The 25003-nt window shown below is 37.4% G+C and overlaps 4 protein-coding genes across 6 annotated transcripts; all 4 read left to right on the top strand.

Annotated features, from left to right (window-relative positions):
* Nucleotides 1-1927: 1927 nt before the first annotated feature.
* Nucleotides 1928-6530, top strand: LOC133872722 (YTH domain-containing protein ECT4-like). 3 transcript variants are annotated; one of them, XM_062310302.1, is made up of 9 exons: nt 1928-2141; nt 2551-2627; nt 2754-2862; nt 3022-3092; nt 3593-4183; nt 4582-5178; nt 5293-5505; nt 5614-5760; nt 6079-6530. In XM_062310302.1, the coding sequence occupies exons 1-9, from the start codon at nt 2114-2116 to the stop codon at nt 6277-6279; spliced, it is 2034 nt and encodes a 677-aa protein (XP_062166286.1). In that variant the 5' UTR covers nt 1928-2113; the 3' UTR covers nt 6280-6530. The 3 variants fall into 3 exon arrangements, with proteins under 3 accessions (XP_062166286.1, XP_062166285.1, XP_062166287.1); XM_062310301.1 differs by having other exon boundaries at nt 1928-2168; nt 2560-2627; XM_062310303.1 differs by lacking the exons at nt 1928-2141; nt 2551-2627 and having other exon boundaries at nt 2754-2867.
* Nucleotides 6531-7640: 1110 nt separating this feature from the next.
* LOC133873648 (T-complex protein 1 subunit theta) lies at nt 7641-17154 on the top strand. The gene is made up of 13 exons (XM_062311382.1): nt 7641-7944; nt 8643-8905; nt 8999-9145; nt 9258-9419; nt 11469-11546; nt 13493-13626; nt 13764-13836; nt 13928-14005; nt 14116-14238; nt 14395-14489; nt 14728-14937; nt 15609-15666; nt 16797-17154. The coding sequence occupies exons 1-13, from the start codon at nt 7797-7799 to the stop codon at nt 16863-16865; spliced, it is 1638 nt and encodes a 545-aa protein (XP_062167366.1). The 5' UTR covers nt 7641-7796; the 3' UTR covers nt 16866-17154.
* Nucleotides 17155-20088: 2934 nt separating this feature from the next.
* On the top strand, nt 20089-22244 carry LOC133873598 (photosynthetic NDH subunit of subcomplex B 2, chloroplastic). Its single transcript, XM_062311330.1, has 3 exons — nt 20089-20590; nt 21073-21513; nt 21739-22244. Exons 1-3 carry the CDS (start codon nt 20165-20167, stop codon nt 21931-21933), a joined length of 1062 nt encoding a protein of 353 aa, XP_062167314.1. The 5' UTR covers nt 20089-20164; the 3' UTR covers nt 21934-22244.
* A 586-nt stretch (nt 22245-22830) lies between these two features.
* On the top strand, nt 22831-24929 carry LOC133873887 (protein NDH-DEPENDENT CYCLIC ELECTRON FLOW 5). The gene is made up of 3 exons (XM_062311680.1): nt 22831-23372; nt 23796-24278; nt 24489-24929. Exons 1-3 carry the CDS (start codon nt 22875-22877, stop codon nt 24681-24683), a joined length of 1176 nt encoding a protein of 391 aa, XP_062167664.1. The 5' UTR covers nt 22831-22874; the 3' UTR covers nt 24684-24929.
* Nucleotides 24930-25003: the final 74 nt, after the last annotated feature.

Raw genomic sequence — 25003 nt, 5'->3', positions numbered from 1 at the left:
GCAAAGGGCTCTCTGGCGCGTGTAGGCCACGCGCCGGACTCTGACAATCGGCATGACCTGTGCTTCCGGCAGCGGGAGTGGACAACGACGGAGAACGCGGCTGAGGGGCTCGTGTTTTGAAAAAGGCAACGGGGTTGAGTAGATCTGGCTCCAAAAAAGTGAAGAAAACAGATGAAGAAACTGGCCAAAAACCACCGTTAAAAGACACAACCGGCAGCCACTTCCCCAAGCTGAACACCTTGATTTTAGCTCAACTGCCTGAGACAAAAAGAAAGAAAAGAAAAAACAACACAAATACAAACCACCATAGCCTCAAAAGGCTAGGGGGAAGTCAGCTATCACGGATCGACCCAGTAAACAAAAGCTTAACAGCCTTAATGGCTGGGAGAAATCTAGCCTCCACTGAGAAAACTCATGGAGGAAACAAAAGATACCTTAGTCCTCTTGGATTAAGGGACACAAGAAGCTGGGAGGGAGGGTCTTGCCTCCCCCGGCAAATAAGTTTTTCTGTGGGGGGTTTCTCTGGAGAGAGTCGAGAGGAGAGGAATTTTTTTTTTTTTGAACCATAGTGCCTTTCTTCTCCATTAACGGATAAACAAACCCCAAAGGGGTAACATAACCAGAAATACAACACAAGAACAAAGCACCAAATCCAACTACAAGGCTCAAAGGCAAGAAACAGAGCCGAACGGCCATCATTGTGAACTAGAGATAACGAATCTCTACCCACAAAGCTAAGAAAAACCTAGCTTAAAGCAGCTACCAAAAGGTAGAATGTGAAAAAGAGACAAGAATATACAAAACACAACAAGCAAACAATAATCTCAAAATACAAACACCGGGAAGAAAACGACAACCGAAGTCGGCGTGTGTTGGGCACGCGCCTTCTCCGGAAACCCTCAAAGCAAAGGACGACCTTCACGAACGTAGAACGGCACCTTCCAAGGCCGGAGAAACCAGCTGTGGCCCACACGCGCATGAACCAGAAGAGCTAAACCGCTGACGCGTGCGGGTCACACACCGAACAAAGATGAGCCGCACGACCTTGTTGAGTGTCCATCTTGACCGGAGAAAGCCGACTATCTCAACTAGAGGATTCGCATCAGTGAAAAGCCAGCCAAGGATTGAAGATCTAATTTTGAAACATATCTTCACCGGAAATCCACCGACACTCACCGATCTACACGGACCAACACCTGACAATCATCGCTTGCAACAAGAAAATAACAAAGAAAAGAGAGATCAACAACCTCCACCGGTTCCAAGAACCGGGAGGACCAAAAACTCCAACAGCCCAAAGGCTTGGAGAAGAAACCACCACAATTGGGAAAACCAGGGGGGAACAAAACTCCACCCTAGCCCTAAGGTCAGAGGGAGAACACCAGCACCAGGAGGGGGAGACGCAGAGCCTGAGAGGAGAGGAATTAATTGTACATTTAAACGAGAGAGAGAGAGAGAGAGAGAGAGAGAGAGAGAGAGCCAAAATTCCATGTCAATGTTGTATACAATGTACAACTGATAGCTCACCGACATGTATGGTGTTGTTGGGTCCCAAAAAGTCTTGCCCTTTTTTGGATTAGAGGGGAAGGCTATGGCCCAAGTCGAAACCTGTTGGACTAGGTTTAAGCCCAACCCAGATCCAAAAAGGCTCAAAATCAAGAGGCACACACGTGTCCCTTAGATGTGTCATTGACTCATTAGGGTTTCAGAAGAAGGAACCAGAAAGTCCACACCAAAATTAAAAAAAAAAAGAAAAAGAAAAAAGAAAAGAAAAAGAAGATGGCATAATAATAATAAAAAAAATAAAAATCCTATTATAGAAGATTAGAAGTAGAGCAGCGGTGCGGTTCTAATCACTGCCTTACTACTTTTACGTGTGCATTGCGTGTACATGTCATTAATATTTGAAGTAAAATTGAATTAATACACTGAAAGCCTCCTTTTCTCCCTCTCTGCCTCTCTTAAACCCCAAACCGGAGCACACGTTCGGGTTGTAGGCGGCTACCCCTTCTACAACTACAAAGTCTACAAGCGTCTCTTTATATAAATCTTCCTTTTACTCTCTCTCAGACTCTCTTCTGTTTCTCTCTACATCTCCACCGTTGATCCGACCATGGCTGCCGTTGCTCCGCCGTCCGATCGTATCCTTCCTACCTCCCCTCATCTGGGTATGCTTTTATATGTGTGTATATCTTGGCTGGACTGTGTTTTTTTGAATCTCTTTTCTGGGTTTTGTTGGGTTTTCGATAAGAGATGTGTGTATGTGTTTGGGGGTTTGATAACTTTGATTAGAGATTTTTCGTAAGCGTAATCCGTGTATGCAGCCTTTGTTTGTACATGCTGCTTAATAGATGCCATTTCTATAGCTCTGGTGTTTATGAATTTGCAATTTTTCAACAGACTTTCCTGGTTCTAATTCGCATCTGAAACTATATGCGTACATCTCGAATTATGTTGTGTTCGGTTATATATGACTGTGACTACTCAGTTTTTGTGCTATAAATTTGATTTTTGTAAGATAGGTCTTTTCCTTTACAATTGCTATAACAGAAGCTGCAGATTTACTGCAGAATTTGTCATTAGACTCTGAGCCTGAGGCACTCGAAGTTACCGACCCTTCGAAGAAGGTAGCTTCACAATTTGTTACGGGTTCAGGTCAATTTATTGGGAATTTAGTTTATGTAAACATGGGCATATAATATGTTTGGTAATTTGTATTATTGACTTGTTGTATATAACCTTCTACTGCGTAGTATGGGCTGGTGGATTCCAGTGACCCCGTTAAGGGTATGGCCAAGCCATTGAACCCAAACGCCAGCAACTTCCCTATCGGATACCAGCCTTCTACCTATTATTATGGAGGTAAGGTAAGCTGTTATTATCAGGATAATGTTATATTAGGTCTCTCTTAAGGTTTTTATTTCTCAAATTGGGTGTTTACTTTAAATTTTTGAAGATTCGCGATTCTATGATTTTTCTTTCACCTGAAATTTAACATGCCGGTGTGATCTGTTCCTTCAGGTTATGATAGTCCAGGCAATGAGTGGAGTGGCTACTCTAAATATGTCAATCCTGAAGGTGGAATGGCTCATGTAAGTTCTACCTATTACGCTTTTTTTATGTTCTTCGTATTTATGCTTAAATTTGGTTGTGGTTTTGTTGATTTACCTTGTGGTCTATTGATTTTTTTTTTCTACTCCAAAGTCAGCTTTTCCTAACGAGGGGAAACTGGTTTTTAGTTGCCTTTTTGAATCAATAATTATTAGTAACTTTTTTTTTAAAAAAAAAAAAAAAAACTAAATAAACATTTGGAGGTTTATCAAAAACTTATAAAAATCTTCCACATTGTATTTTATGGAAAGTTAGTTGATTTCAAATATGCATGTTTGGATATAACTAACTGGTGGTTTGACGAGCATATTTTGCTTTGTTCTCTTATTTTTAAAGGTTTCATATATTTTGTTTTCCTCCTTTCTTTTCTATTTGTTTAGAAGTTGTATTTGTTACCAGGAATATGTTTTCTTCTTTAACAGAATTTTGGCAGTCGTTTGAGTATTGCTTCTGATGTTTTCTTTTCTGGGGCGGTTTACAGAGTCTTTATGGTGATAATAGCTCTTTCATGTATCACCAAGGTTATGGTTACTCACCATATGCAACGTATCCCTCGCCTGGTTCCCCTGCTCCTACTATGGGGCAGGATGGTCAACTTTATGGGCCACAACATTACCAGTACCCTATTCCATATCATCAACCCTCTGCTCAAACTACTAGGCCTTATCCACCAAACCAAGTTAATATGCCTCAGCGAGAAATTTCAACTTCTGTTGCAGCTGATCAAGTGCCTCTGTCTGTTGGAGCAGCTGAAGGAAACCCTAATATTATAGCAAGTGGTGGACGTGTAAATGAAAAGAGTGGCTTGAAGGCACAAAGACCTAGTGTTCAAAACTCATCTTGGAATTCATACCCTTTTTATGAAAGGGGAGGCTCGCCTGTGGGTTTTCCTTCATTACCTACTCAAGATCCAAGATTTGGCTTTGATGAAATTAGGTTGCCAAATACCTCACTAATTACTGATGGTCAGTCCAAACGTGGTGCGCGTGCTCGGTCTTCTTCGCCATTCATGCATGCCAACAACATCTCATCTTGGAGGAATCAAAATCTTTGTCGTCTTCCACATTTCATGGTATGGGAGCTACTTTATTACTATAAGTTCACTATTTACTTTTTATTGTCAATGGAGGCTGGAGCATAATCATTTTTTTTCTTGAAGTTATTCAAGCATGGTCGAATAAGGTTTTACACCCAACAAATAGGGAGGAAGTAATTCAAGAACCATCTTAACCAATTTACTATCGTAATTTTTATGTTGTTTGTGTTGTCAATCTGTCAATATGCTAATGTGGTGCTTCTTGTGATCTTTGATCTGTGATATGACCAACTTTTCCTATATCCATAGATATGTTGTATCTTTAGGTTAGTGAATCTGTGGTTTGGTGCCAATCATATGTAAATTCTTCTCTTTTTCCCCATTATTCAATTATCTGATTTTACTGATAATCGGGTTCATCAATTTGATCGCAGAATTGGCATGATGCAAGACCAGCATCTGGATTAGGCCTGGCTTCCGGATTCACGAATCAAATGTACCAAAGCAATGGGATGTATGGCCAATTTGGAAATACATTCGGAGGTGGTTTAGGTTTTGGATCTTTTGGCTATGATTCAAGGACAGGCGGGCGTGGGCTGGGTCTCGATATTAAGCATAAACGGAGGGGTTGTGGCAATGGTGCTTTAGGATATGGCAATGAGAATTTGGATGGTGCAAATGAGCTGAGTAAGGGACCTAGAGCCAAGGGTTTTGATAGTAAGAATCAAAACGGGTTTGGACCTATCACATTAGCTGTTAAAGAACAGAAGCTGCCATTGACTGAGAACAACAATAAAGAGGACAATTTGCCTCTAATTCCAAATAAGGAAGAGTACAATAGAGAAGATTTTCCTGAGGACCATTCAGATGCAAAATTCTTTGTTATTAAATCTTATAGTGAGGATGATGTTCATAAAAGTATCAAATACGGTGTGTGGGCCAGTACCCGTAATGGCAATAAGAAGTTGGACACGGCATATCAGGAATCTAAGGAGAAGCCTGGTGGCTGTCCTGTATTTCTGTTATTCTCTGTAAGTATGAGTAGTTTGGTATCGTCTACTGACTTTGCTAGTGCATTTTTTTTTCTCGTTTTTACCTTGTCCCAACTCTCTTATATTTTTTTCCCTTTTAAATGGTTATTATAGGTCAACAGTAGTGGGCAATTCGTGGGTTTAGCGGAGATGATTGGCCCTGTCAATTTTGAGAAAACTGTAGAATATTGGCAGCAGGACAAGTGGAATGGTTGCTTCCCTGTGAAGTGGCATACCATAAAGGATGTTCCTAATAGTTTGTTGAGGCACATAATACTAGAAAACAATGAGAATAAGCCTGTCACTAATAGCAGGGATACGCAGGAGGTGAGTGTGTGTATGCTTACACTTGCTCTATTTTTCTCATGTTTTCTTGGTATTTCTACTTTTCCTATTGTCGTTTCCTAAATTTGAAGGGGTTGTTTGCTGCTACAGGTTAAGTTTGAGCAGGGCATTCAAATTCTTAAAATCTTTAAGGGTCATTTGAGCAAGACATGCATCCTGGATGATTTTGGATTTTACGAGGCTCGCCAGAGGACAATACAGGAAAGAAAGGTTAAGCAACAGGACTCTCAAGTTCAGGCAAGATATACCCTTTTGTTTTGTTTTTGTTTTTGTGTTTTTTTTTTGACCTTTATCCTTTTATATTTTCAAAAATAAAAAATAAAAAAGTATGCAGTGTGATTTCATTAATTTTTCTTATAATTGAGAACTTCAGTTGCGGGTATTTCCCTTCTCAAATATTATTACAATTGTGTGTTTGATGGAATTGCACCACAAGATATGATACCGGCACAACTTTCATGTGTGCATCCATTGGTGTCTGTGACACAGGCACATACATAGGCAGCTTGCAGTGATTTGAGCAGGCTTTTAAGATTTTATATTTTCTCATAACAGGTTGGGAACCCTAGTGATGCTGTAACAGATGTAGGGAAAGAGAAGTTGCCAAAATCTTCAGACACAACTTCGATAAAGGAACCAGTGGCTACAGAAGCAGCAGCACTGGCTAAGGCACAGGGGGATGTAAAGCTTTCGGAAGAAAAAGGATCTGCTGCTGCAGCATCAGAAGAAGAAGTTGTTCCAAATGGGGCTTGCTAATCTGTTACGCTCACTTGAGTAGTATTGTAGTAGGTGAATGGTATGGAATTGTAGTGCATGTTTTGCTGATTATAGCATACACACACAAAGGCTGACTTCTTATTACTCGTGTCTGGGTCTGAACAATAAAAATTGGTCAAGGGCTGAATAGCCATCGATGTTTTCTTTTTTCTCCCTTGATTTTTGTATCAGCCTTCGAGAGCCATGTATAAGCAAATATATATGCTTAAGATGTCTCTGCGTTTTCCTGCTTTCCTGTGCATGTTTGTATTATTATTGGTGCAAGTAATTTTGTGAAGGAGAGTAGGAGGATGCAAACTCCCAAGTCCACCCTAAAACTAGATCAGGCTCTCTATGCTGACGAAAACACATGTTTGTGTGGTTAAAGATGATTCATAATGACGAAATTAGATCAGGCTCTCAATGTCTAGAGCATGAAATATTAATTAATAAAAAGGAAAATAGAAAAATTACATTTATCCTATCTACCTACCTTTTTTCTTTTTTAATTTGTTAAGAGTCAATCATCAAAGCATACTTTGTTTATAATTTAAAATACTTTCAGTTGCCACACGGTAAATATGTTACCACGTTATTTAGAATTTTAAAATGACATTGTATCATGTTCATCGTTAGATATAACAAAATAAAATTTGAATCGTGAAATTGTTCTTTTTTATTTCATTTAAAATAAAAATGATTATAATTTTGTGAGATGGAAAGTTTTTATTTTTATAATGTGAGTTATTATGAATATTTAATGAGGTTACTCTCGTGATTGTTTTACACATCCCCTCAAACATGACAAATTTACAAATTTTTATTTCACCATAAGTCTTGACATTGATCTAAATCATGCTCATTTTGATCATAAGATTGCTAACAGTTTTGGACAATCTATAAAATCTGATAAATTTTTAGATCATTTTTCTTATAGGACAATCGAATTTAAATGTATTTTTCCATATCTAATCACCTAATTAAGACATGGTAAATAGTAAAATCTAATATTTAACCTACCACTAACTCAAAAGGTTAGGATAATTTTAGCTCCCGTTTGTTAAAATTCTTATTTTTTGTCTTTTGTTTTCTCTTTTTAATATATATATATATATATATATATATATATATATATATATATATATATATATATATATGTGTGTATTTCTTTATTTATTTTCCCTTTTCAATATATATTTGATAATTTTTTCAAATAAAAAATAAATAAAAAACCTTAAAATATACATTACCAAATTGAGACTAGCAGTAACTAAAGGCCAAAGGGCAGAGGCCGAAGCGTAATCATAACCAAAAAAAAAAAATAAAAAAATTCAAAAGGCCAGCGCGTCATTGCATAGTAGTAGTAGTAGCGCTACTAAAAAGGAAGGGGTTCTACTTCTAGGGCTTTCTGGGTTTTGTACTTAGAAGAAGAGAGAGAAAGAAGAGAGCGAAAAGAACAAAAGAAGAGAAGCATTTGTCTCTAGGGTTTGCGTTAGGGTTTGGAGATCTGAGCGAGAATGGGGTTACAAATGCAGTCATACGGGATACAATCGATGCTGAAAGAGGGCCACAAACACCTCTCCGGTCTCGACGAAGCCGTCATCAAGAACATCGATGCCTGCAAGCAGCTTTCCGCTATAACTCGGACCTCTCTCGGTCCCAATGGTATCCATTTTTCTTTTTTCGCTATCAAGAGAAGGAGGGATTGAGATATTCAAGTTTACATATCGCTACGACATTGTTACTGATAACTGTTTTATTTCTTTCTTTTGCTTTTTGTGCGCGTGTGCGCGAGTCACTATGGTTGTGTGATTGGCTACTTTTACAAAGTGATTGAAATCGAAAGGATTTAGTGTAATTCTGAAGTATTTGGGCTATTTTTGCTTCATAGATTCACAAAAAGATTACAACCTTTTGAAGGAAAAATGTCGATTTCAATGTGGAACTTTGTAGAGTCGAGCTGAATGAATAAGTTGAGGAGAGCTAGTGCTTCACCTGAATCCACTGCGGCATTGTAGCTACTAACAATTGTTGCAGTAGTCATAATTTCTTGGTACTAATTGGGATGGAACTGGCATTTTTTATATGAAATGAGAAGAGACATTAATGTTTCGAAGTCATGAAAGTCTTATACTTTCAATGTATACATCTGGGCTGAGAGATGTAGGGTCTGCTTCAGTATCAAAGTTGTGGGATCACAGAATTAAATACCCTTTTTTTTCCTCATTTCTGTAGAGCCGAGTAATGTCAAACTAGCTACTGTTTTTTTTGGCCATTTTAATGCTGCCTTTGATCTGTTAGTGGATTGTCATGCCAAATAGGGAACATTGTTAAGTAGTTCTTATGAATTATCTTTTATTCAGGTATGAACAAGATGGTTATTAATCATTTGGACAAGCTCTTTGTCACAAATGATGCTGCCACTATTGTGAATGAACTCGAGGTTCAGCATCCTGCTGCCAGGATTCTTGTATTAGCGAGCAAGGCCCAACAAGAGGAAATTGGGGATGGAGCTAATTTGACGATTTCTTTTTCCGGCGAGCTCCTCCAAAATGCGGAGGAACTTATAAGGATGGGCCTGCACCCAAGTGAGATAATCAGTGGATACACCAAAGCGATCAATAAGGTCTGTTGACGCCTTCTGACTCGGGTGGATGATTTGTGTGTTATGTTCAAGTGTTTCTGAATGTATTCATGTTTTCTACTTTTAAATTTTCAGGCAGTTGAAATCTTAGAAGAACTGGTCGAGAAGGGTTCTGAGAATATGGATGTGCGTAATAAGGATCAAGTCATTTCTCGAATGAAAGCTGCTGTTGCTAGCAAGCAATTTGGTCAAGAAGATATTTTGTGCTCCCTTGTTGCTGATGTAATTATATCCTGCCTGCTTTTGATTGTTATTGACCAGTTATTCTATTTAGTAATTTAGCGGAAAGTTCTGATTGACCAATTTTTTTTTGGGGGGGTGTTTGGTGATATAGGCATGCATCCAAGTGTGCCCCACAAACCCAGCAAATTTCAATGTGGATAATGTCCGTGTTGCTAAGCTATTGGGAGGTGGCTTGCATAATTCTACTGTTGTTCGTGGTATGGTTTTGAAAACTGATGCTGTGGGGAGTATAAAGTATGTGGAGAAGGCAAAGGTTAGCACTGTTATGCACTTGCACATTGAAAGTATAAATATTTCCATGAATTCTTTTGGATTGTCTAGGTTGCATATTTTCATTTTTTAATACTTTGGTCAAGTTATTCATTTTTGAATATTCTATTCTTCCTTAATGGTGTTAGTACTCCTTGTTGTATGCTTTAGTTTTATTTAAAAGGAAGAACACACGATGAAGCTCTGGCCATAGAACACTCAGTGTTGGGATGAAATATTTTGCGATTACCTCAGGAATCTGACCTCCTTCTTGTTATTTGGTTTTAATTTGCTTCAGTGTTTTGTATTTGCAAAACAAAGGTCCTGGTTTTAAGGGTTGCATTGTTAGTGTTAAGATTTTATATTCCAAACAGATCACTGGTTGAGGTAATTCTGTTGAGATATTGAAGGGACCTCATAGTCAAGAGTAAATAAATGAAACTGGGTGATGTGAAATATCAAGTCATCACTTATATGGAGTCTCCATTGTGATTATGTTACAAGGTCAGATCTAGCAGTTTCACTTAAGGATTTCCAATTCAAATTCATTACTGTATGTGACGATCAGTCCTGATTTCATGGATAATCCTATCTGCATTTCTGGATATCTGGATATCTGGATAGAATCATTACGCATTTTTTTTGGAGCTATCCATCTTCTATTTATGTGCCTTCTGAATGTATGCATTATGCCAAGAGAAAGAGACTATGTACTTTTTTAGGTTCTTTTGGGTGACCTTAGCCCAAGATGCCATGTAGTCTGATAATGCAGAGTTGTGATATGGGTGAGAGCAGTTTAATGGAGTCCTTAAGGTTTTGTTTCTTAAGCTTCTCTAAGCTTTACATGCCCTCATGTTCTTTAGGTTCTTTAGGGGGGCTGGTAACCCAAGATGCTCTGTAGCCTGATAATTTAGAGTAACTTAGTTATCAAAAAAAGTTTAGAGTTGAGATATGGATGGACAAAACTGCTTAAGGTTTTGTTTCTTAAGCTTCTCTAAGCTTTACCTGCTCTCATGTTCATTGGAATCAGCAAGCCTCTGTTGTCACTCTTGAATCAATGCAAATTGTACTGTTAGAAATATTGAGGCTATTAATAGCTACAATATGGATCATAGCCTTTTTTATCCCTGGGTAAGTTCATAGATGATGAATTGGATACATTAGAAAAGTAGGTTATTCACACCTCATTGGTATTTGCTTTTTGTTAGTATTATTATGATGTTGTTTACTAGGCTGAAGGGTTATATCACTAATGGCTAGCACAGTTTGAAGGTATATTGAGAAATAAACCGGTATGGATATGTGAAAGTTGTGATGTGATTGCAAGTGCAATTTTGGTTCACTCTTTTGTTTTGCAGTTTTTTACTTGTCAAGAAACTTATTGAACTAGTTAAGTATGTTGGCAGTTGCACTATAAGAGATCTAGAAAGAACATTTTATTTTATCAACTGAACTTTACCTATAAGTGAGGTATCTTGTTCTTTTTACTTTGTTTTTTAGTCTGTCTGGTTAATTTGTTGCAGTATCTGATTTTTGATAATTTATGCTCCTGTACCACACATATTTCAATACTGCATTTAGATTTATATTTTGGAAATTTAGAATTTTAGGCTAACTTGGATTTGCAGTTTCAGTCCTTTTAGCCATAGATATCTTGTTACTTATAGAAATTTGGATAACAATATTATCATTAAGTTGTTGAGCTTGTGGTTGTGGTTGAGAATTGAAAATCACTGCTGTGGTAGATTCTAATTTACTCCTTATACAGGCTGATAAATACCGTGGATATACATTCTCAGCTTGTGTACTTATCATTTCTCTGCATGCTTGATTCTTTGAATACTGAATTCTTGACAAATGTTTCTTATCAAAACTGACTTGTAACTCATTTATCAGCTAAAAGTGTGAAATTAGGGATGCTAACTCTGTACAGCACCCAGTATTGGTCTTTTTTTCTATGACGCATTGACTCTTTTTATGTGTTAATTTAATGTGGAAAGTCCTTTGATTCAGGTATTGGAAATTTTATCTTCTGTTGATGTTTATCTTTTAGGTTGCTGTATTTGCCGGTGGAGTTGATACATCTGCAACTGAAACAAAAGGAACGGTCTTAATTCATACTGCTGAGCAGGTAATCTTAACTCTTGACGAGGAGCATCTCTTCTGGTTGCTGTTCTATCTACAACCTTTGAATTTTATATGATATTATTGGTCACTGTTTTTTTGGGTGGCTATTCTTTTTTCATATTGTCTATCTTATAGAGACCAATCGTTCTTTTTTTTGGTAGTTGTTTCATTTATCTAATCTAATAGTTTCTCTCTCTCTCTCTCTCTCTCTCCCCATCTCTCTCCAAAGTGATGTCTTTCTTCCATGCATCACTAGTTCACTTTTTCATGGCTTTAGTAATTTTTTTAAGATTTAATTTATATCAAACATGTCTCTCTTATAGTTCCCACTTGCAATGCTTTGTGAAAGCCCGTTATTGTTTGTGCTTACAGCTAGGTCAATGAGGATTCATTTCTGAACAAGACAAGTTTACCTGGGAGCCGCCTCCTTTCTCAGTTCCCTTGTTAGAGCATCTGTATTGAACTTGGCATTTCAAACATTTCACCAAATTTTGGTGAAACTTATCAAAATCACCTATGCATCAAGCTCTCCATCCCTTCACCAAAATAGTTCTTGTCAGAATCCTTGTCCAGATTTAACGTCCATTTGATCTCACGCTATTCATTTTTTATTATTTTTGTTCATTCTCGCGCCATTCTTCACATCCTCTGTCACCCGCAAGATCGTCACTTTCCTCCGCATGAACCGAAACCCAGCTTGCTGCTTCTAGGCACTGGGCCAACTCGCCTAGGCGATTCCAGTGGCTTTGGACCGACGAGGATGAGATCGAGCTCCTCCAGGGATTTCTCGACTACACGACGTCGCGAACGCCGACAACGCAACCGGCCGAGAACCCCGAGAACGCAACCTTCGAAATCTACCGCAAGATCTGGAGCAACGCCGATAACGCAACCAGCCGCCTTGCCGTCGACGTCGACAACTGTCTTCAACTACAAAGATTCCAACCTCAAAAACCCTAACTTCACCGATGAAATAGGCGAGAAGAAGCTGAATTTTACCCCGAATTTCCCTTCCCAAAATGTCAGTTTCATTCTTTGTTTTCAATTGATTTTGGGTTTGAAATTGAACTTTTCTCGTCCACTGTCTGTCAACAAACTTTTCCCAAATCGTTCAAGTGAAATTGATGAACGATCGGGTGGGTAGCAGAAGATTCTGTAGAATCAATGATGCGGAATCAACAGCCGTAACCTCCCCTCTGATTGCTCAATCTCGTCCGGTTGTTGATGCGAGACCCAGTTCGATGATTGGAGGACGATGTGTTTTTTCCTTTGGCTATTCGGATTTCGGTTTTGATGTGTTGGGTTTTTCTGCTTTTCTTCGGTTGTGTATCACTGTGGTTTGGAAAGGTTGCAGGTCAGGTGCTCGATCTTTTTTCTGACCTAGGACACTAGATGGGTATTCATGCTGGGATTGTTTGATGTAGGAAATCAGTTAAAAGTGGTTGGTGTCAAATCTAATAAAAAACAATATATAATTAAAATAGAGAAATATTTAGAGAGTTTGATGTAGGAAGTTTTTTAAAGTGTGAGATAAAATCAAAAAAAGTAGATTGTTTGGCTAAAATTTGGAAAAAATTTAGCTAGTTTGATGAGGATGCTCTTAGTAGCTGAACTATAGGCACATTCCTTTTTCATATCTCAATAAATAAAATAGTACTGACTTCATTTGATGTATTTAATCACTTGACCATTATTGGTGGGTGATTGTTGATTTTTTACTTTTGTTAATAATTTCAATAATTTTCCTACCGTTTCATGTGATTGGATATTTTTTTTTCCACCCAATTGTTTTCAAACCGTTATATTTTTGTATTGGTAAGCAGCATATCTGATATTTGTTGCTACTCCTTCCACACTGGGATTTGTGCACAATTATCTTCCTTTCTTTAAGGGCTTCTTGTGTGTCCTAACTGTCAACCTTCTTCTTTGTGTCTTCTTGGCATCGTGCAGCTAGAGAATTATTCTAAAACTGAAGAAGCAAAAGTTGAGGAGCTTATCAAAGCAGTAGCGGATTCAGGTGCTAAAGTAATTGTCAGTGGAGCAGCAGTTGGAGAGATGGCATTGCACTTCTGCGAGCGTTACAAGTATGTCATATGCATTACTATTGTACTAATTCACAATATCAATAAGTCTGCCAATATATGTTAAAAGTTTATAATAATCTATTCCATAGATTCCCTAAGAGTTTTAGTGCTTCTAATTTTGTAGTTCTTGCATGCAGGCTCATGGTTCTGAAAATCAGTTCAAAATTTGAACTGCGTCGGTTTTGCCGTACAACTGGTGCTATTGCCATGGTAACTATACTAGGAATTGATAATTTATGGACCTTTTAATTGCTCTCTAATTTATTTATTTATTTTTTTAATTTTTTTTTTCTTGTGTCAGTTGAAGCTCAGCCAGCCTAACCCAGATGATTTGGGACATGTTGATTCTGTTTCAGTTGAGGAAATTGGTGGTGCTAGGGTATGTTGAAGATGTTGCTTCAGTATAGCATTTTTTCCTGAACTTATTTGTTTCTAACTTCCCTGATGTTTGAGTGATGTGTTTTTCCTTTTCTAAATGAATATGTTTAGGTCACTGTTGTCAAGAATGAAGAAGGTGGGAACACGGTTTCCACTGTGGTTTTACGAGGAAGTACAGATAGTATACTAGATGACCTTGAAAGAGCAGTTGATGATGGAGTCAACACCTACAAGGTGATTTCTGAAGAATACTTGAAATTTTGTATTTTCTAATATTCTAGTCATGCTATGGCTTATTAAATACGGCTGGATTCAAGTTCTTCTGGGGTTTCTATGATTGTTATTTGCATCAGTTTTCATGTTAGTGCTTTTTAATACTTCTTTTCTCAGGCTATGTGCCGGGACAGCCGTATCGTACCTGGAGCTGCAGCTACTGAGATTGAGTTGGCTAGAAGAGTGAAGGAATTCTCTTACAAAGAAACAGGGTTTTTTATTCGTTTCCTTCTCTTTTCCCCTATCTCTTAAATTTACAAATACGTCTCCGTTTCAGTAGTTTGGAGATGCCTAACTGCTCCTATACAAACATTTCTCTTCCATTTGGGGAAAAATAAGATTTTTTTTTTTTTTGGGGGGGGGGGGGGGGGGGGGGAGAAAGAAATAGCGAAAATGAGATGGAACAATGGCTTTATGTGTGCTTAAATGTTGCTCAAATTTGTTCTGCAGATTGGATCAATTTGCAATAGCAAAATTTGCTGAAAGTTTTGAGATGATTCCTAGAACACTGGCCGAGAATGCTGGGCTTAATGAAATGGAGATCATATCATCTCTATATGCTGAACATGCATCTGGAAATAGCAAAGTGGGTATCGACTTGGAGGAAGGTGTTTGCAAGGATGTCTCAACCTTGAGTGTATGGGACCTCTACATCACTAAGTAAGTTGGCTCTCATTGTCTTATTACTCTAATCATGCTTTTTTCAAAAGCTTGTGTTACCTGTTTGTTATTTCCGATGTGTGATGCGACACAGCATCTGAAGGCTTGTCTCATATTTCTGAGTGTGGATGTCATCATGTAAAGGGGGAACACTTACGTCCTTTGTCTTAGGGTGGTGTCACTTATTTCTTCTGTTGGTTATTAATAAGATTGGTGTGTCTGAATTCTATGTACTTGAGCTTTGTGCCATTTCTCAGCAGGGTCCCTGACTTAGTATCATTAAATATGTTGCTATCATCTTGTTATGAGACTCATGATTAGCAATTAAGATTGTAGGATGGCAAAACTGCTATTAGCTTGATGTGGAGTTTGCACCAGAATATTTGTATGTTTTGGGCCTAAAAACTGTCATATTAATCGGTTTTAGCGAAGAATTTTATTTGCCCTAGGCTAACCAAGTAGTCTTATAAAGTTTCTTGTCCTCTCTCCTCTCTTATAATCTTGTTATGAGACTTGTTGTTTTGCCATTATTTGGGTTTTTTCTTTTTTCTTTTTAATACCAACATTCATTATATTTATATACGGTACAAGCATAATTCCCCCCACCCTTTTCTCCTGTATTTGCTCAGAATATATATATAATTTTTTTTCCCCCTTGGGCTTTTGTACAGGTTATTCGCTCTCAAATATGCTGCAGATGCTGCATGCACTGTTCTACGTGTAGATCAGGTAATTAACTAGTATTTTAGTCAAAGCTCTTTCTGCTTATCAAGGATGGAAGTACTGCCGTTTGCTTGAACTGTCAAAAGTAACATGGTTTGGATTTTAAGCATTAAGACTCTACAAAGTACATAGACTGAATGCCTTTTTTTTAGACCCTTTTTTCTTTTTTGCTAAACCATACTTGCTTTATAGTTAATAAAGGGATTGCACTTTAAAATTTGAGCAATCATTCCCCTAAACTACAGGATTAGTTCAATGTTTCCTACCGTCAAATTTTTTTTTTCTTCTCAATTTTGGTCATATTTAGCTCTAGTTTCATATACCTACCACATTTAGTCTACCATAATTTTGATAGTGGAAAATTGCAGTTGATTTAATAGTTTAGTAGGTTGATTTCTCTAACATTAGGTTTAGGTGGACAATTGCAATTGACCTCATTGTTTAAGGTGGGAAATGCAATTTACCCTTAAGAGAGGATTTAATTTTTTTATTTTTGTAAGTAACCTTAAGAAAGGATTGGAATCGGATGTAGAAACTCTTGACAAATTTGTTTTACTCAAATAAAGAGGATATAATTGAATAGAGAATTAACATCATTTCTTCCATTCTTTCATTTTTCCCTAGAAAAAAATTGATATGTTGTGATCTTGGAGAAGAATTTCAAGTTTCGCAAGTCTTGTATCATTTTTTCCTTTCTTCTTCTTTTTTCTCCATTTAAAGTAATTGATTGGTAGATATCAACCCCATACGTGAGAGTTTCTTTTTCATTATAGAGAAGATTTTAAGATTTTTATTCTTCTGTGAAACTCCTTTGGTAATAAAGTATGTAATACTAGATGGTTTGAATATAGAGGGTTTGGATGAGTTAAGGGTCTGAATTTGCCAAAGATGGACATTTTGGTAGTGCAAGTTTTTTTTGACTACTAATGTTACTAGGACAGGAGAGGAAGATAGATTTGGTTCTGTCTGAAACAACTTGCATTTGTAATTTCGGTTGCTTATATTGTTTGTTAATTACAAATTGGTGTAAGATCCTTTAATTAATTATAAAGCATTGGGAGCTGCATCTCACCTTCTGCTGTAATTTTCTTTCCAAGTAAGTTTTATTGATGATGCTATTCCTTTCTATGTGGCAGATTATAATGGCAAAGCCAGCAGGTGGCCCAAAGAGACCTGATCAGCCTGCAGGGATGGATGAGGACTAGTTTTAGTGGAAATAAATATCTCGATCTTGCTTCTTTTATCTCTCAAGGAAGTTTGCTAAACTTGGTTAGGCATCCGGTTTTCTTTCAGATGTCAAGAACTTGTGTTTAAAAGAAATTTTGTTTGACGTAGCAAAAATGTATTAAATTAGTGTGAGGATTGGGAATGTTGGTGGTTTTTAGTTTAATATTATCATCAACCTTGTAGCTTTTTACTGGAAACGTGATTGTGCTTTGAACCTTCTTTCGGAAAGCTATAAATGAATTTATTTCTGTTCATATTATGGAAAAATTCTCAGCTGGCCTTCTGAAAAGAAGCTATTGGTACACTACAAGTTTAATTTGTAATGTTGGTTTTTTTTGGATTGGAGTATTGACATGATTGTTCTGGTTGCAGAAAGTGGTTGAGATTTTATTTATTTATTTATTTTTTCTGTTTGCTGATATGGCACTCTGCCTCAATGTTGTGTTCATTGAGATACAATTTCAATCTTCTATTTTTAAAATTCAATTCAAAAACCCACAGAAAGGATGAACACAGTCCCATTAAAGGCCATTGTCACAACAGAAAAGGAAAAACAAAACAAGCTATTAAATGTCTAAACAAGTATAAGTCACTAATTTAACTTCTTGTATTGCTGAGATATACATTAATTATGAAGCATGGACCGAGATTACTAATAATCTAATATGAAAGTGATCATATGTGAGAGTCAAGAAGGCTGGATTCGTATGTAAACTAAACCAGTCCATTTACATACCAACGAGCTAGTGTATTTAAGATGGAAGACGATGGAAAATTTAGTTGGGTTCGAGAAATTTGGCAGTAGCTAGATAAGATATGAGATATATGTACCATATCATATTTATACGTATATTGAAGTATCGGTAAGAAATAGAAACGAAATACGTTTGTATTGATGAAACTAATTAATTCAAGAGTTGTTAATATGGCTCACAAAACTCTGAAGGTATAATATTTTCCTCTTAACAAACAAACGCCACTGTAATCACATAAAATGAAGAATATTAAAAAAAGAAAAAAAGAAGAAGAAGAAGGAGAATGAAAAATACATATATAGATGTGCGTGTGTGTATATATAGCTTACAAGTTTAGAAATTAACATATGCAACTTCTTTTTACTTTTTTCAACTCCAAGTTACTTGGCATAAAGGGATGGAATTCGGCAAATGCAAATATTTTGCTTCTTTATCATTGAAATCGCTTACTTGGAACAAAGGGGTGGAATTTGGCAAATGCAAATCTTTTGCTTCTTTTCTCCTTGAAGTTGCTTGACACAAAGGGGTGAAATTTTGGGGGAAAAAATGCAAATGTTTGGATTTTTTGTCCTTGAAGCTTGGGCACAAAGTTTCCCCCATGCACTATCACAAATTAATCTCTAACAAGTGCGCTGAGGTGGCAGAATCTGAGCATGGCGGTTGGTACGTTGTCACCACCAAAATGGCAATTTGGTTGCACCGCAGTAATTTAAAAGGAGACGAGGAATAACGTACCAATGAGTTTGCATGTGCTACCATGCAGCCGCAGGCAAATTAGCAATGCTTACGACTGCCAACGACACGTACGCATTCCTCCCCATCTTGGGTTTGTCTACATGCAACTGTGACAAAGTGTTTCTACGTTGACCGGAAGTAATCCATACATTAAGATTGGAAGTAGTTACACAGGTAAAAATACCAGCACCCTGTCACTTTAGTCCGAAAGACCGAGTCCTCCCCTGCATGTAATGCCTGTGGCAGGCCTTTCTATGACCTGGCCCTAGAATGCACTCAATCTAAATTCAATGTCCACTGCCTCTCTACAGTGCTGATGGTCGGTCTGGAGAAAATAATCAAGTAAGAGAAGCTCGGAAGTGATGATTAGAAAAAGCTAGTCAAACAGATGTCTAGGAACTGAGAAATCAATATATACTCAACTAGAAAAGAATATCTATTCCATGAGCCATGCCTCCATCGTTCAAAGAGAAATACATGGAAAACTTCAATTTTAAGATATTTTTAGATCATGAGCCTCTTCCGATCCTCGCTTAGCCCCCCTAATTATTAATTAGCTATAGGCACGTACATCACTTGCCTACATGCGCTATTTCTGCTATTTGATGTTACTAGGTTTAATTCTTGATTTCATTTGTAACTCAGGAAAATACAAATCATTGTCATAGTATGGAGGCTCTTGCCTCTTGTCTATGCTACGGAGTACGTACGGACCCCAGGTATCATGGAAAAACCAAATATATTAACATACGCCAGAGACGGAAGTAGCAATATTTCAACTTTAGTGCCCGGGATTGCATTCAAACTTTTTGGGGGGCCAAAGTCAAAAAACAAATTACCTTTTTTTTTTTTTTTTTTTTTTTTTTTTCACATTTTTTTTCTTGAGTAATGCTATATACCGCATCTTAATTTCACAGCTATCTTATAATGTTGATGTGATAGTCCTAATTAGCCCTTGGAATTTTTTTTAGCAGAGGCTGATCCAAGTGTTAGTTATAATTATTACGTCAGCATTGTGAGATAGTTGTAGGATAAAAATGTAGTTTCTAACATTACTTTTTTTACCTGCTGGAGGGGCATGTTAATTTTAATGAGTAAGGTTAGAAACCACATTTTTATTCTACAAATATCTCATAATGTTGATGTGTTAGTCCTCACCTTAGTCATTATGAAATAAAATAATAATAATAATAATAATTGGTTAGAACTGCCACGTGAATATTATAAAATAAAAATATAGTTTCTAGTATTACTCAAACTTTGGTATATAGTAGATATTAGCAAAAAAGTTTTATCAAGTGATATGTACGTACGAAAATTTAAAGGTTTAGTATAATGAGAAGTTGATAGTCTTTATTTTAATGTTTGGGGGCAGTGCAACTCACAAGGAGGCTGATTTCTCTAATTCAATGTTTAGGTGGACATTGCAGTTGACCTCTTGCTTAATTAAGGTGGGAAATGCAATTTACCCTTAGCTTCGATATTGGATGTAGAAACACTTGGCAAAATTTTTATTTTTATTTTCATTCAAATAATGATGATATACCTGAATAGAAAACTAACATAATTTTTATTTCATTTTTCCCTGGGAAAAAATAATATTAGTACTTAAATAGAAAATTAACATTTTGGAGAAAAAAAAAAAAAGGAGAGAAAATGCATAGTATATATAAAGCCAAAACACAAAAGCAAACAAAAGATTTGGGAGTATAAGGATGAGGCTAGCAGACTAGTCAGTGGGGTGTGTCATGTGTGGAAGCTGTTAAAGAGTTTCTTTCTTCTTCCCCATGGCTTCTCTTCTTCCCTTCTCTCCCCCTAAAGCAAACGTAATAAGGGCCACTTCATCTCCTGCAACCACCCTTTCCATTCCAGAGACTCTTGATGAGAAATTTGGCCGGAAAGGCATCAAGTTCTTGGAGTCTAACAATGTTCCAGTTGTGGAGCTGACAGTTAGAAATGGCAGCTCCACAAGGCTTCGAATACCCGATGCCCATGTCACTTCATACAAGCCAAAAGTCTACTGGAAAGATGATGGCTTTGAGGAGGTTCTTTATACACTCCCAGCTGGTGGAGCAGACTCTACCAAAGCCAAGGGTGGGATTGGCTTGGTCATCAATGATCTATCCGAGCCTGGTTCTAAAGGGAAACCACTTCTCTCAACTTCTGAATGGACTGTTAAAGATGTTGATTCGGATGCAATTGATGCTCTTCAGGTACTAGTTTATCCATATTCCTATTCTAAACCCATTTTTCTTCAAACTGGTGAAATACTACTCTCTCAGTTATCCAGTTTTCCATTCAGCAATATCTTTACAAGTTTATTGACTTAGTTTTGCAAAATTCAATGGCAATAAAGCAGAACTATGAAAAGATTGGGGGAAAGGATGGGGGGTCTGGTGAGGAGGCATTAGTCCTAAACTTGTTTGTCATATGGCAATTGAGATGACACATACTTCATCACAGTCGATGATTTCTCCAAATTATTCATTGGTTGGTTCTAATTTAGTGGAGTTAAGAGAAAAAAAGGCATTATTGGAAGTTGTTTCTGGGGTTTCTCCAACATGAAGAAGAGCTAATCATTACTCTGTATTTTACATATAAGATGTAAATTGCGATGAAGATTGTCCAGAAATTCTAGAATTTTGAGAAGAAAATATCTTTTTCCCCATTTTTTCTTTGTTCTTCTCTGTTGCAGGTTGAGTTGAGCTGTACTAGTGGAACACTTGATATTACCTATGTTGTCTCACTCTATCCGCTAAGCATGGCAACAGCTGTTATAGTAAAGAACAATGGCCGAAAGGCAGTGAGTTTAAACAATGCTATACTGAGCCATTTGAAATTCAAAAAACGAGGTGGAGCAGCCATTCAAGGTCTTCAGAGCTGTTCTTACTGCTCACACCCTCCTCTGTCCTCTCCTTTTGAAATTTTATCTCCTGCTGAAGCAATGAAAACCGAATCTCCCGGATGGTTCTCTTTTGGTTCTGAGGCTGAAGAGAAACCGGGGACCTGGACTCAACAAGATGTGCCTTTCACCATTCTGAAAAACAAGCTCAGCCGAGTTTATGCTGCCCCTCCTGAAGAGAGATTGAAGGCATTTTTCAACACCCCACCTTCAAAATATGAAGCACTTGATCAGGTAACCATGATTTTCCACTTTTAATCCAGGAAAGGCTATAACAAATAGTATATCTGTAATGAATATTGAGCATTGATTAAAAACTTGGGGTGCAATGGAAAGTTAACAAGTTTTAGGAATCTGGGGAAAGAAATAAACTTGGCCCTGATGCATTTATAGCAAATATCTAGCTTTCATGGTAAACTCACATTTTTTGTTTGGTTCTACTTGATTCCTATAATATAGGGGCGTGAGCTGTTCTTCAGAGTGATACGGATGGGTTTTGAAGACATATATTTATGCAGCCCAGGTTCCTTGTCAGACAAGTATGGGAAGGAGTACTTTATCTGCACTGGCCCTGCTTCAATGCTAGTGCCTGTGATTGTGAAACCCGGTGAAGATTGGAGGGGGGCACAGGTTATTGAGCATGATAATTTGTAATACCAACTTTCAAAGGATTTTGAGTTGTTATTCTTTACAAAAATTCCCTTGCAAATTGCAAAGTTGTGCCCAAACACAACTAAGTTCCTCACTTGTGCTTGTAAATACCAAGTTCAGGTTCTGTGCTGATTGTATAATGTAGGAAATAAACTTGGAGAAGGCACTACATTTAACTTATAGAATGCTTTAAATGTAAATTAAATGGCCTATTGAGTTTTGGTGGGTCAAATAGCCCCTCATCAAATCCAACTCTTGTATAAGAGGTACTTGATGAACATCAATTAGAGGGTGAGGTTGCTCTCACATTTACATTTCATTTTTGTAAAATATTCCAAACTTTCCCTGTGTTTTTCTAAATTTTGTTTTTAAAATCTCAGTTTTCAATTTGACCAATTTAAAACTTCAATTTACGAAGGTTTAAATCTAAGACTTCTATCAATTTTCCCCTCATTTTTTTTCCTCTAAAAATGATGTAAAAATATTATTATGTCATTCCCTTTTCTTTTTTTTTTTTTTTAAAAAAAGAGAGAGGCCGCGAGCCACCCATTTAATTTGGTTTAGAAGGCAAAATCTGACCAAAAAATAAAAATAAAAATAAAAACACATGAGGATTCTGAATATTTTTCCTTTTATTTTCAATCAAAATTACACCTTATCAACACTTCATGTTGATGGAGGAAATTCACTCTTCAAAATTCATTACAAGTAGGCATTATTTGTGGGGTCAAGAGGTTAATCCAGAATTTGACAAAAAAAAAAAAAATCTGAGCAAAAGAAAAGGTAAAAGAAGGCAGCCAGTAACACTGTTATATTATCCACTTGCAAGCTTAATGCATTCTTTTTGGCCTCAAGCCAATGAGGATAAGATGACCCCCACTGTCTTTCTTTCCATAATATGAATATATAAAGGTAATCCCCATGGAAGCGCCTGCCATAAGACCATGGCTTGCAGTTCACTATTCTCACCCAATTTCATTCCCATATCCACTACACCACCTGCTAAACAATATTGGGTTTCATCCCAGCCTTGTCGTTTTGCTCACTACAACAACAGCAAGAGAGAATTCCCACTGCCAGCAGTGGCTTCAATCCCCTACCAACCCATCAACGTGGACTACTTGGAGGGAGAATTCAGTGGCCATGGTGTCACCTTTGAAGGCATTGGTGATAGCTGCGTTGCCAAGATGAGATTGGATAATGGAAGCACCGCCACCTTGATGTTGCCAAGTGGCTTGATTACATCCTACAAGACTCCCATGTGGCATGGCGGCACGATTGAACTGCTGCACACATCAGTCTCTAAGGGGGAGAATGGTGGAGCTGTCATTCAAGGAGGGGTGTCTTTAGCTCTTGATTGTTCTAGTGACGGCCAAGTTTCATGGTCTCCACGAAATTGGACTCTTCTTGGTGTAAAAGGCAATGCTCAAGAATCTATTCAGGTGTGTGTATAATTTTATAGTCTGGAGTTCATGTTCGTAAGATGGAGGAAACTTTTTGATAAGATAGGAGTAAACCAAACTTTAATTTATTTGAAGCTATTTTCACTTAGAGTGTGTTTCACGCTGCGATTTCACTATTCAAAAGTACGATTTTAAACTATATATCAAAAAAATGTATCATTTGAGAGTGTATTTTTAAAAAATTATGATTTGAAAATGTAAAAAAGTCTGTATTTTTAAATCGTAAATAAAGTGATCGTTTTTAAAAATGCGAGTTCTTAATTGGGTTTTTTAAAATTGCGTTTTCAAATTCCAAAGTTGCTATTTTTAGATCACACGTTTTAAAATCGCTAACCGAAACGACCCTCAGTCTTCTGTTATAGATAAATTCTCAGTGAAAGAATATGAACTGGTCGAATGCAGGTAGAGCTGATAAGCAGGGACTTAGAGAACACGGTTGAAGTAAAATACATTGTGACTCTCCAAGAGGATATCTTAAGCTCAGAGCTTGTGGTCTCGAACTCAAAGCCTTCATTGCTGCAACTGAGGGGGTCCATTGTAAGCCATTTGACAGTGAGCACGCCTGACGCAACTTACGCAATCGGGTTAGAAGGGTCAAATTTCTTCAACAGGCCACCATTTTTGACAAATTTTGGAATAATTCCTCCGGACTTCGGCCAGAAAAATGAATCTGGTTTTGGCCAATTATGGGGTCAAGTGGCACGGGTAGGACCTTTGTGTGGCTGGGGTACAAGAAATGGAAACACGGATGAGGCAGCGGAAAGCAGCCAAAGAGAAGGGGAAGAGGAAATGGCGGGTGAAGAAGATGACAACTACAAGCACTTAACAGAAGAATTGAGTCTGATATACACCAGTGCACCTCGGAATTTCACAGTCATTGACAGGGTACTTTTCTTACAATAACCAAATTCTAACATCTCCCTGTAAATTGCTGCAGAATTGATACTCTTACACTAAAAAAAAAATACGAGGACTTTGTTTTTGCACACTATTGATAAGGAGGACATCCACTGATCCACATAGTTGTTGGTGATCTTTTTTACAAAAACGAACCATTTTCTTCCTGTTTCCTCTCTGACCTTTATCATGGAACAGGGTAGAAGAAACTCAGTGGTGGTGGGAAGGGATGGATTTGATGAACTATACATGTTCAGTCCTGGCTCAAGATATGAATATTACAGCACGTATTCTTATGTATGTGTTGGCCAATCAGCAGTGCTTAAACCAATAATCGTGGGTCCTGAAGAACAATGGAGAGGTGGGCAGCAGTTGCACAACCCAAATCTCTAAATTGTGTATAAGCATGCCATTGCTTCCATGTTATTTGCAGGCAGTATCAAAGGGTGCATGACTTTGTGCTTATCTGTAGCAGCGATCTAAGGTTACTATTGGGGAGTGGAAATGAAAGAAATCGTATTTCTTGTAGCTATCAACCATTGAAAAGACGGCTTTTGTGCTGTATTTTCTCTACGAATCATATCAAATGCCTGTCTAAAAGAAAATATTATGAAAAAAATACCCCAATGTTTACTCCTATTTGTCTCTTTATGTGCTTGGAAGGAATGATGCTCCACATTTCTGAGTCTTGTGGCCTATTGAGATTAGTTCTT

Source organism: Alnus glutinosa, chromosome 7 (genome assembly GCF_958979055.1).
Source record: "Alnus glutinosa chromosome 7, dhAlnGlut1.1, whole genome shotgun sequence".
NCBI classification, from domain to species: domain Eukaryota; kingdom Viridiplantae; phylum Streptophyta; class Magnoliopsida; order Fagales; family Betulaceae; genus Alnus; species Alnus glutinosa.
Note: the sequence above shows the minus strand (reverse complement) of the source record. Positions and strands in the feature narration are given on the sequence as shown.

What these genes read in the sequence shown, in the direction of transcription:
- LOC133872722 (XM_062310301.1), top strand. Translation starts at nt 2,114, where the DNA reads ATGGCTGCCGTTGCTCCGCCGTCCGATCGTATCCTTCCTACCTCCCCT. An exon ending in GTCGTCTTCCACATTTCATG is followed by an intron (nt 4,184 to 4,581) that starts GTATGGGAGCTA and finishes ATTTGATCGCAG; the next exon opens with AATTGGCATGATGCAAGACC. An exon ending in CTGTATTTCTGTTATTCTCT is followed by an intron (nt 5,179 to 5,292) that starts GTAAGTATGAGT and finishes TGGTTATTATAG; the next exon opens with GTCAACAGTAGTGGGCAATT.
- LOC133873648 (XM_062311382.1), top strand. Translation starts at nt 7,797, where the DNA reads ATGGGGTTACAAATGCAGTCATACGGGATACAATCGATGCTGAAAGAG. An exon ending in CAACTGGTGCTATTGCCATG is followed by an intron (nt 13,837 to 13,927) that starts GTAACTATACTA and finishes TTCTTGTGTCAG; the next exon opens with TTGAAGCTCAGCCAGCCTAA. An exon ending in TTCTCTTACAAAGAAACAGG is followed by an intron (nt 14,490 to 14,727) that starts GTTTTTTATTCG and finishes TTTGTTCTGCAG; the next exon opens with ATTGGATCAATTTGCAATAG.
- LOC133873598 (XM_062311330.1), top strand. Translation starts at nt 20,165, where the DNA reads ATGGCTTCTCTTCTTCCCTTCTCTCCCCCTAAAGCAAACGTAATAAGG. An exon ending in ATGCAATTGATGCTCTTCAG is followed by an intron (nt 20,591 to 21,072) that starts GTACTAGTTTAT and finishes TCTCTGTTGCAG; the next exon opens with GTTGAGTTGAGCTGTACTAG. An exon ending in AATATGAAGCACTTGATCAG is followed by an intron (nt 21,514 to 21,738) that starts GTAACCATGATT and finishes CCTATAATATAG; the next exon opens with GGGCGTGAGCTGTTCTTCAG.
- LOC133873887 (XM_062311680.1), top strand. Translation starts at nt 22,875, where the DNA reads ATGGCTTGCAGTTCACTATTCTCACCCAATTTCATTCCCATATCCACT. An exon ending in ATGCTCAAGAATCTATTCAG is followed by an intron (nt 23,373 to 23,795) that starts GTGTGTGTATAA and finishes GGTCGAATGCAG; the next exon opens with GTAGAGCTGATAAGCAGGGA. An exon ending in ATTTCACAGTCATTGACAGG is followed by an intron (nt 24,279 to 24,488) that starts GTACTTTTCTTA and finishes ATCATGGAACAG; the next exon opens with GGTAGAAGAAACTCAGTGGT.